This window comes from Seriola aureovittata, chromosome 3 (genome assembly GCF_021018895.1).
Source record: "Seriola aureovittata isolate HTS-2021-v1 ecotype China chromosome 3, ASM2101889v1, whole genome shotgun sequence".
NCBI lineage: Eukaryota > Metazoa > Chordata > Actinopteri > Carangiformes > Carangidae > Seriola > Seriola aureovittata.
The window spans coordinates 11,872,915-11,883,154 of record NC_079366.1 but is presented as its reverse complement, the minus strand read 5'-3'; the positions used below and the strand labels follow the sequence as shown (position 1 = coordinate 11,883,154).

Sequence of the window (10,240 nt, the reverse complement as noted above, 5' to 3'; positions counted from 1 at the left end):
GAAGAGGATGGACCAGACCCAGAGCTAGAGGAATGAAGAGCATCACAGTCAGGGCACGGAGAAAGATATAGTATGTGTTGGGACTCAGTACATTCAAGTTGATGGAGCCTTCAGTTCTAATGGTAATGAATATGAGAAAGTGGTTTAATTTTACAGGGAAATCAGCCAACAAAAATATAGAGTTGTCAATCTTTGAATCAGAAGAAAGACAGGCTGTGGGATGAGGAAGGGACAAAATCATAAGAAGCAAGCTATTACACCTACAACTGGAGCCCTGCTGTTGTCATCAATAGGATAAGATGTGACAGTTAGTGGACCATAACTTCAGCCTCAAAATGATCTTGGAAGTGAGAGACCAAATCAAGTAGTTTTACAGCAGTACGCTGGAATCACTCTTTTGTGTCCTTAGAGACATGGATGGCTGGAATACTGCGTGAAGGCAGATACAGCATTCTGCCACACTTGTAGGATATTTAGCAGTGCATGTAGCCCAGTGGACTCCCAGTGAGAGGCTACTAGGATGGGAAAAGTGCTGCTGAGCAAGACCATGAGTTTAACAAACACTCGACTTCAAAGGAACACTTAACTTGTGGGAACAGATCCAGAGGGTGAAAAGAGAAAAAGGAGACCTGCATGTCGTGTTGCTGGACCTTGCCAATGCATACAGGTCTGTCCCCCACAGACTCATCAGCTTTGCTGTGGATTTCTTCTGTGTCCCTGACTGCATGAGAAACCTGGTAGCCAGATACTTTGAAGAGCTTCAGATCTGCGCCCATCAGGACTTTACCACAGGTTGGCAACAGCTGGAAGCAGATATCACCATGGGTTGCTTGATCTCCCCCATCTTGTTTGAGGCAGCTTTTGAAATCATCCTCATTGCAAGGCAAGGCAAAACAAATGGTTGGAGGAATGAAGTTGCTGTCAGCCCCAACAGTACCACAGCTGAGAATCTACATGGATGATCAAGGTAATACTATAGACAGCAGCATGTACAGTCTTTCAATTAAAGGTTACTTGCGCTTGTGCATTGAAAGGTGCAGAAACACAAGTAATAGCACTGGTTTGAATATGTATAATAAAGTGGATCTATAAGTAACATGTCATAGGAAGTGATATTAAAGGTTAGCACTTGTTGTTCAATGCTTTGTGACATTTTAAGTTGAAAGCATGGAACAATAAGTGCGTCCCAGCCTGGTAGATAACTTTTTTGTGTCCCCTGGAAACACCTCCATTGCATTCCATTTGCAGCGCATGTGTTTTCTGAATTTGTTGTGTTTTGTCCGTTTGCATGTGTTTCTTAAGTTGCAGTGTGTTGAGCTCTCAGGGCCACCTTACATGCTCCTATTCCAGGCATCTTTGTGCATACACAACGGTTATAAATGAGGCCCCTGGTGATTTCATGCTCCTGTGTGAACAACATCTCGGAGAACATACAGTATAAAAGAGACATTGTTGAGAAATAGACATATTGTCTCTTTACTTGAATGACAGTGTGACAGTGGTTGACTCATCATGTAGCAGTGTCAAGTGGCAGGATTCACTGAGCTGCCCTGACAAACCTCTCCTTATCTATGATACCACTGTACACACACACAAAAGCAGAAGCTGGTATTGTCAGCATTGGTTGAAAGTGTGTATTTGAATGACAAGCACTATCAAAGCCAGGAGAAGAAGGAGATAATATTCTCTCATTTCCCCCATGCACTTTGAGACACATTAGAGAAGACAGGAGAATGGTTTGGTTAATCGCTACACATGAGAGGTTGGTGGAATGATGGTGGAGAGGTGGAGGTGAGATAAGGTGCTCTATTTTCATGAATGGATGGCAGATTTTTGGTCATTTCATAACCAGAGGCATAGTTATGAAATGCTTTGATATGGAAGACTGAATGATATGTTAGTGTGGTGACGGCTGGTTGTCATCCAGGATGTCCCAAGGTGGTCAAGGAGATGCAAAGAAGAAAGGTGCGATTGCTAGGCTCCCCAGGCAGGCCACAAAAGGCTGCTTATGTTCCTTTAAAACATGAAAACACATTTCAAAATCCTGTACACTATGTTCTCAGTGAGTAATGACATGGATCAACAGCTCGTTTTAGCTCCAGCTCTGCTTATTTTAATCTTTGATTAAGTTTGCTGTTTGATGTTAGCAAGCATGCAAAAATGCTACAATAATGCTACTAATAGGAAAAAGGAATTATCTATTTATGAATACATGAACTGATGACTTTTCCAAAATAATGCTGTTTACCCGACTGGTGCACTGATTTTGCACTTAGTTTAATTATCCAGAGAAAAAATTATGGAAAGCTAAAATTTTGGTCATGAAAAATAAAATCTTTTGTTTTGGCTCCAGAGCGAAGTATGTTGGTGCTAATGAGTTCAGGGAAATCGGAGAACAAATAAAAATTTAAAGTGTCCTAATGGTCTTGAGATCTTACTGTCCATGTCTCATATGTGTGCTGATGTGCAGTCTGTAAATCTGTTTACAGCCACTGCCTTAGAAAAATGAAGAAAACACTCAACTGTGCGCTGCCCATAGGAAGTCAACAGGTAGGTAGGTATAGACTTCACACAAGTAACAATGGTGAAAGAGAGTGTATGACAAATGAAGCTTAGCGTAGGTTCAATCAGGAAGACTATCTCTATTCCACTTCCATTCACAATTCTCTTGTTTCTTCCTCTCTCACCCCACTCCTTGTAATCAGCTTCATTTTTTTGGCAACCAATCAGATCTCGCCACGATCTCAACCAGCCAATCACGTTGTCCCTGTCATACATCAATTTTTTCTCCTCCTTACTGCTGTCAGCTGTCATTTCACTGGGTTTTCTGCAAGCCTCCTCCACCTCTTTCAGCCTCCAGTCTTCATATCCAGTGCGAATTGCTGCAACCTCCTCAACTCCATCCACCTGCAGTCTTCATATCCAGTCAGGCCAAGCTGATCATCACTCCTCATCACATCCAGATCTCCACTAAACATCGGTAGGACCTGGGCCTCTCAACCTCCTGTCTGCCATGAAGACATCATGTCAATCAAGAGACACACCAATGGTCTTATGTGCACTGAAGGTTGTGGTAGAGTGGGTTTCAGAGGACCATATTGATTAGAAATGTAGCCATGTATGTACACACGACATACAACAATTTTACATTTCTGACTGTTGTACAGATGCAGTCTCTCAACATAAAGGGCCATGTTAACATCTTTTGTTAAATTCATTTGTGAAACACATCATCATCAAAGCAGAATCTGGAGAAACTAAAAGTAAGAATGGTGATGGCCTTGGTGATGGGACTCATTGCACAAATGCTCTTCAGAGGAAGAATTACAACATTATGAGAGTCTTATCGACTCTTTTCAATAAAAATAGATTTGCCCATCAGTTCTTATGAAGCTGAAAGATTCTTATTCATCATCTATTTTTACAGGCTTGACAAACAAGACAAACCTGCTCTTGGATGACAATGCTGAGGTAAGAGAGTCTACTTTTATAAAGGTATAGTTGATGTAAATGCTGGAGAGTGGGCCAAGAGATATTTTTAGTGTGTATCCAGGAATTTTCTTTTGCCAGAAAACACATTTTTTTAAATACATTTTTTGTGAGCTACCACAGTCACTCATGTGAACAAAAAAAAAAAAAGAAAATTTGGTATCCCAAATCCCAGAAGTTGACACAGATGTTAATTCAGATTCACATTTTAGTTTTTCTAAATATTTCATAGTAATGATATAACCAGAGGATGGTGCATCCTTTGCAGAACTTTGCCCTCTCTAGTCATGACCTAGTGCCAAAGTTTTCTTATTATTCATATACTGAGAGTATGAGACTAGTAATGCACAGATTGGCCAGTTAGCTTGTTGAATCAGGGCTTATCAAATGTCAGCTGCAGGCTGCTATTACTCTCTCAGGTCTTACATTACTTCCTCAACACAAGGCACATACAGGCTGGGTATGTTATAAAATATCACATGTTTAACAAGTTTATATTATTTGATTTATTATTTTAAATTCATCTTCATGTAAACTGCTTCAGAGGAAACATCTCAGGCTTGTGAGACTTCCATGTGTCTTCTACTTCATTGTGACATTGCACCTTGCTATTTTAATTATTATTAGTATTAAATGCTATTTGTTGACGGGAGGGAGTTTCAACAGAAATGAGGAGGGGCTGTGATCTTTGAAAGAGTGAGAGGAAAAGGAAGGGGAAGTGTCTGAGAAACCTGCTGTGGTTTGACCCAAGAATTCGTTTACATTTGTTTTTTGTTTTTCGCCCGCAACTTTCATCATGATAGAAATATGCATTTACTCTTTTCATCTTTTAGGTGAGTTTATACTTCTGTATTCTCTGTATCTTCACATAGTGTAGCTGTATAAATCCTGTAGCTGTTGGATGATTGTAGGATATGATTTTTAATGTATTTGTTTTGGTAAATGAGTCTTTTAGTCATTTAGCTGTTGAAAGTGAAGTTGTGCCAACACAAATGATAAAATGGACCACAATTAAAAGAAATGCTCATAATTGAAGTTATGTATGCACTGACAATATGGCAGTTTAAAAATGTTTCCTTGATTTTTCCTTCATTTGTAGTTCTGACTGTTGTGGGGAAGGAGACTCTCATCATAAACGGCCAAGTTGGGGCAAATGTGACATTTAATTGCTCAGGCTGGGACGTTTGGACTGGTTCAAGATCTAATGTTAAGTATCTTTGTCAAAGTCCATGCAAAAAAGACCAACACATCATCATCAAAGTAGAATCAGGAAAGACTTCACATAAGGACAGAATACACTTAGATAACAAAGGAAAGAATTTGTTTGTGACCATTACTGATCTCCAGATGTCTGACTCCAAAAAATTTCTTTGTGGATTGGAAAGATATGGCCTTGATTCATTTATAGAGGTGGATCTTAAAGTTAAGCATGGTAAGTCTGTGTTCTCCCTTTTCATTTTAACAAAATACCATCGCTTTGTTAAAAAGTATTAATATCTGATTAATGAATATTTTGTCTGTTACTTTCTGTTTACAGGCCCTGAGAAAACTGCTAAAACAGTCACTGTTGGGTCTACTGTGTCATTTGATGCAATGAGCAGCTCCATTACATCGTTCAGCAGCTCAGATGTTATTACTAATATGTCTCCATCGTACACCACCCTTCATATAACCATACCTACTGCCTCAATAACACCAGGAGCTGGTATGAACTATTTATTTGATTAAAATTGCAATGCAGAGCCTGGTGCTACTGTAATACGGCCATCAATGTGTTGAAATATGTATTTTACTAATAATTAAAAATTAAATTAGATGCCATCCTGATTTGTTGTAACAGAAAATGAACAGACAGGGCAGAATGGTATCCTAAACGCTTTTTAGAGTTTTACTGAATAGCGAAATCAATTCTGTATGTATAACAGAATGATAGAATAAACTCATGGTTTGTTTGTTCAAATACCTTATTCATATATTCACATATATAATTTCAAGCCAATTCTGATACTTACATTTCCTTTAATTTTCTTTACTTTCAGATTTCAGGTCATTCAGAAAACATTTATGTTGACAGATGTAGTGAAAAGCAAGTACTATAAAGATTAATTTATAGGAAAAAGAATGTGAAGCGCAGGCTGTAGTTATTATTGCATGTTAAGAAGTGATGAAGCTTTTTTGTAGCTGTCTTCCTCTTGATCTTTCTTTGGCCAGGAAGTGTACCATATTTGGTTATCAGTTCCATTGTCATAATAACCATTATGCTGGTCCTGCTGACGCTTATGAGGAAGATGATGAAGAAACAACAGAGTAAGACCCACACATTACACACACACATTGCATATGTGGCAACATCAGTAAAGCCTCGATCAGACATATTAACAAATGTTATCCTTTATGTTTTCATGTCGTCAAGTGTCAAGTGCTAATTCACCACAAGAAGACACACAAGAGGTACGTTTCTTCATTTTAATTCTGAAACTATGTGGTGGGGAGTTTCTGTTGGCTCTCCCACAGCAGGTTGAAGTACTTTCAAATACATCTCCTCAGCTTGAACTCAATTCCTGAACTCATGTACTGGCTGATACCGAATAGTGATCTGATAACATTGTGTTAAAACAGTACTTCAACAGCTGGAATTACACTGTATGGATGTGATATGATTGCTGTCATTATATGGCATGGCTCGGGTTAAACATGAATGTCATATAATCTATCCTTATTATCTAATTTTACTGTCAGTAATAAAAAAATAAATAAATTAAGGAACCAATAATTCCTAAACTAGTTGTTGTAGCACTGACTTGCAAACCGTCAGAACATTGCTTTTTTTTACTGGTGAGACTTTCAAGGGTAAATTATTGCCAAATTGCTGACATTTTCCTAATGGCTAACATTATACTAATACCAGTAATCAATTCTTCATCACTTGAACAATAGACGCCAGTGGCTGCACAGGCATCTTCCTGTGTTGGCCACTGTTTTAGAGCGATGAAGATGAACTGATTTCTAGGAAGTATGCCCTTTTATCCAGGTGTCAAACTATGGGGTTAATTAATTACATAGCCTACTGGATCTGTGCATATACTGCATACTCGCTGATACTTTATCCAGTATTTTAGGCAGTGTCACAGGCATTTTCAATAATATTATCTGTATCGGTACAACTCTAGAGGTCTGTTTTTAGTTTGGATGTTCGAGCAGCAGCATGCGTTGAGGTGAAATGTCACAGATCATACTGTAATTTTCTTTCATATGCACTTTGTTTGCCCTTTCGATGCAATTTTTTGGTAACAATTTCTAACTGCACAATGCACAATATTCGTCTTCATTGCCATAGTGATGACACACAGTCGTATTCTTCTGTTGATCTCAACAAGTCTCTATCTTGATAACTGACACAACTGTCTTTCTGACATTCAAAACCAGATGTCACTTAAATGCCCATGGCTAACTGCAGACGAATGATAAGTTATCGGTATCGGTCCAGACACTGCAGATACACAGGTCAAAATAAACCTTGTCTCCCTATGTCCCAATATCAGTTAAGAAACAGCAGAAATCTTGGCATCATCTTCAATAGCAAGATGATATCAATATGTAATTAGGTTGACCGTGCCTTTACTTTAAAGGCAGTATTTCCTGAAGAGATCAGAGTAACACCTTCAATAACAAGTTTTAAAGTTGTCTTTAATTTCTTGTGGGTCGTGTGGGTCGTGTGTGTGTGTGTGTGTGTGTGTGTGCATTATGTCCTGTGTAACCTTTTCTATTCTTGACATCTTTCGTAACACTGTACTTACTGTAAAGGTGGATTATATGAATGATCATGGTTGGATTTGTGGTTGAAATCTTTTGCAAACAAAGAATACATATATAATCATACTTAATAAATCATAATTCATGAAGATGTACTCACCTAAGTTAATTCTTTAATCGACGTGTTGTTCATGCATAAGGTCACGAATTAAAGACTTTAAACTCTTGTTAATTCATGAGATCCAGTATCAATGTGTGAAGTAATAATGATCATTCTTGTAACCTTCATGTGAAGTTTTATAATTTTGTTTGGCTCAGTGTTTTAAGTGTTTCTTCCAACCATTTTTTCCCACTGTTTCCTTTTTCAAGGCTGTTGAATATGATGAAATCAGGACTGAAGACCACCAGGCTGAGAGGCCACCTGTAGCTGTCTCTGCCATCCACTCCTCTACTGACGCTGATACAGAGACTCTGTATGTGAATTATTTCTACCACCAAGGCACTGAATTAGCAGCTGCATGTGGCAAGTATTCATCTTCCAGGTCTAGGGTCAGTCCAAGAGGGGCACGTGCTGAGAGCAGAGTCACAGGTCCCCAAAATGATTTGGTGTACTCTGCTGCTCAACTATCCAAACAGCAAATTGGTCTCACTGGGAAATCTGAACCAAATCAATCTGAAAGCAATGAAGACTCTTTCTACTCCCTAGCTCAGCCACAGGTAACCTGAAGGTGGCTATACTGTGATAAAAATGGATAAAAAGGAGCATTTTCTATGATTTCTTTAAAAATGTAAATGCAGTGATATAATATAATATAAAATGAAAGCTCTATGTGTGCAGGATTTAGAGGTATTAATAGTCACCTTGCTTTCTTTTCAGTTCAGCACAAAGATAGCACTGCAAACGCTCACAACAGAGAGAAGGGTTGCTGTGTATCTATTTTTGCTTTCACCAATGTATCAAGTACATATATATGTAGCTACACCACTTCCTCTATTTCTGAACACTCAGAGAAAGACTTGCTTCCCCCTAAGCATATCTCTAAATAAAAATCAAGAAACATATACTTCTGGTTATCTTTTAAAAAAACGGTTATCCTCAAATGTCTTACATTTATTAATTTTATGAAATTTATTTGTGTATTTTCTAAGCTTTTACTGCATGAGTTAGCCCTTTTGTAAACTCTTTTTATTACATTCTGATACAGTACATTTATTTTAGCAAGCTCACTTTGAGAATTGAAACTTTGTATTGCGTGACCTTTGCCCAGAGGTCAGGTGTTCTGTTCATTTGTTAATTAACTTGAGGGTTATTGAATAAATGTCCTTGGAATACTTCTGAAACTAAAAGTAGTTTTTTGTATGTTCTATAATATTGAAAGTTATTAAATTTGTTATTATAAAGTTATTAAATAACTAGTTCAGATAACTGTTAAGTTTGTTTTTGTATGTTTGATGAAAATTTTGATTTGATTTGTGAGTTTGATAGATCAGACAGTTGATTGTTGACCAAGTTTCATTGTAACTTTGCTGCTTGTCTGTTTTCATTGTGACTTTCTTTGTCTGCCATCTATGCTGAACAAACAGTTGTAGTGAGTATAGTAGTGGAATTTACTCATTATTCTGCTATAATACACAAGTATTCAAGAGCAGTCAGAAAGCATGCCAAATCCGTTTTAGAGTATTTTCCGTGGCTAAGAGTAAAGACCGAAAGGTGGGGGTTACAGTAGACAAACCTAGAGGTCACAAGAGCCAAGAGCCAATGGGAGACTCACAAACTAATATGCAAGATCAGGGACTCACAGGACACAGAGCAAGTTGACAGGATCACACCAAGGTTTTTAGAATTTCTTTTGAAAACTTCTTTTGTCATAAAAAGACCAACATGTGCATATTGTTCATGTGATAACAACTGAACCATCTCCATGACCAATGTATCTGGTGATGAATGCAATGAGATGTGTCTGAAAGCTCACAATGTCTGGTTGTGAGTGAAGGGAAATCAGATGTGACTTTTGGTAGGAGAACACAGGCCACAACCTGAAGTCTATCAATCACACTCTCTATACCAGGCTATCTATCTCAGTCTCCTCAGTCAGGCTTTGGTGTCATAATTGGTCAAATTCATGATGAACATATGTTATTTAAGCTTTTGAACAAATTGTAATTTTTCTTGCACAGAAAATCTCAAAAATTGTATGTTTCTGACATTTGACCAACTTCCTGTCAGGTTTGAGCTTTACTATGCTTGACAGAGAGGAAAAATATATAAGCGGCATATACATTTAAATTTGCTCTCTTCTTATTTAAAACATTGGATATTGTGTTATATTGAATACGGTAGAGCTGAAACTGAAAATAATTCAAGAGAAGTGGTTTGACACAACAATTAAATTCTAGTGAGGAAATATCAATCACAGTTCATTACATTTTTACAAAGTGAATGTCTCATCATTTACTTGACAGTGAATTTAGAGAATAAAAAGCCATCCATGCCATTAGTCATTACATCAATCATAGGTAATAATGGAAATTGTACTACTACACCCTGAAGTTTGAAACATTTAGCTAGATGGGCCAGATGCTTCAATTCTGAAAACAAGGTGAAGTGCAGCAAGTCACAAATGAAAAAGTAATAAAGAAATAAAGAAACTGATTTATATTAAGATAATGCACATTGAAATGTTTGAATTTTTGTTGCTTTTTCCATCATTAGGTCTTTTTCACTTTCCTTTCATGTTCTCTCTTTACTATGTGTACCTCATACAATGTCTCTTGTGCTCTCTCTCACTCCAAAACACACACACACACAGAAATCACCTTGGCAGAGGGGCAGCGGGAATGCCCTCCAGTAACTGTTCTTGTGCTAGAGAGCAGCTTGATGTCGTTGTCATTGTTGTTACTGTTGTTGTGTACATCGGCCACCATGGGAAGAGTACAGTGGCCTGGGGTATCTGCTCTGTTGTCAATGACAGTCAATGACACTGTGCTGCAAAGTGAA

At 37.8% G+C, this 10,240-nt stretch overlaps 1 protein-coding gene across 1 annotated transcript; it reads left to right on the top strand.

Moving 5' to 3' along the window:
- The first annotated feature begins 4,243 nt into the window (after positions 1 to 4,243).
- On the top strand, positions 4,244 to 9,910 carry LOC130166602 (uncharacterized). Its single transcript, XM_056372289.1, has 6 exons — positions 4,244 to 4,322; positions 4,589 to 4,921; positions 5,027 to 5,194; positions 5,701 to 5,796; positions 5,903 to 5,940; positions 7,612 to 9,910. The coding sequence occupies exons 1-6, from the start codon at positions 4,286 to 4,288 to the stop codon at positions 7,966 to 7,968; spliced, it is 1,029 nt and encodes a 342-aa protein (XP_056228264.1). The 5' UTR covers positions 4,244 to 4,285; the 3' UTR covers positions 7,969 to 9,910.
- Positions 9,911 to 10,240: the final 330 nt, after the last annotated feature.

Bases quoted from the DNA above. Each gene is read 5' to 3' on its own strand.
- LOC130166602 (XM_056372289.1), top strand. From the start codon at position 4,286: ATGATAGAAATATGCATTTACTCTTTTCATCTTTTAG. The intron at 4,922-5,026 runs GTAAGTCTGTGT...TTCTGTTTACAG, and splicing joins GGATCTTAAAGTTAAGCATG to GCCCTGAGAAAACTGCTAAA. The intron at 5,797-5,902 runs GTAAGACCCACA...CATGTCGTCAAG, and splicing joins GATGATGAAGAAACAACAGA to TGTCAAGTGCTAATTCACCA.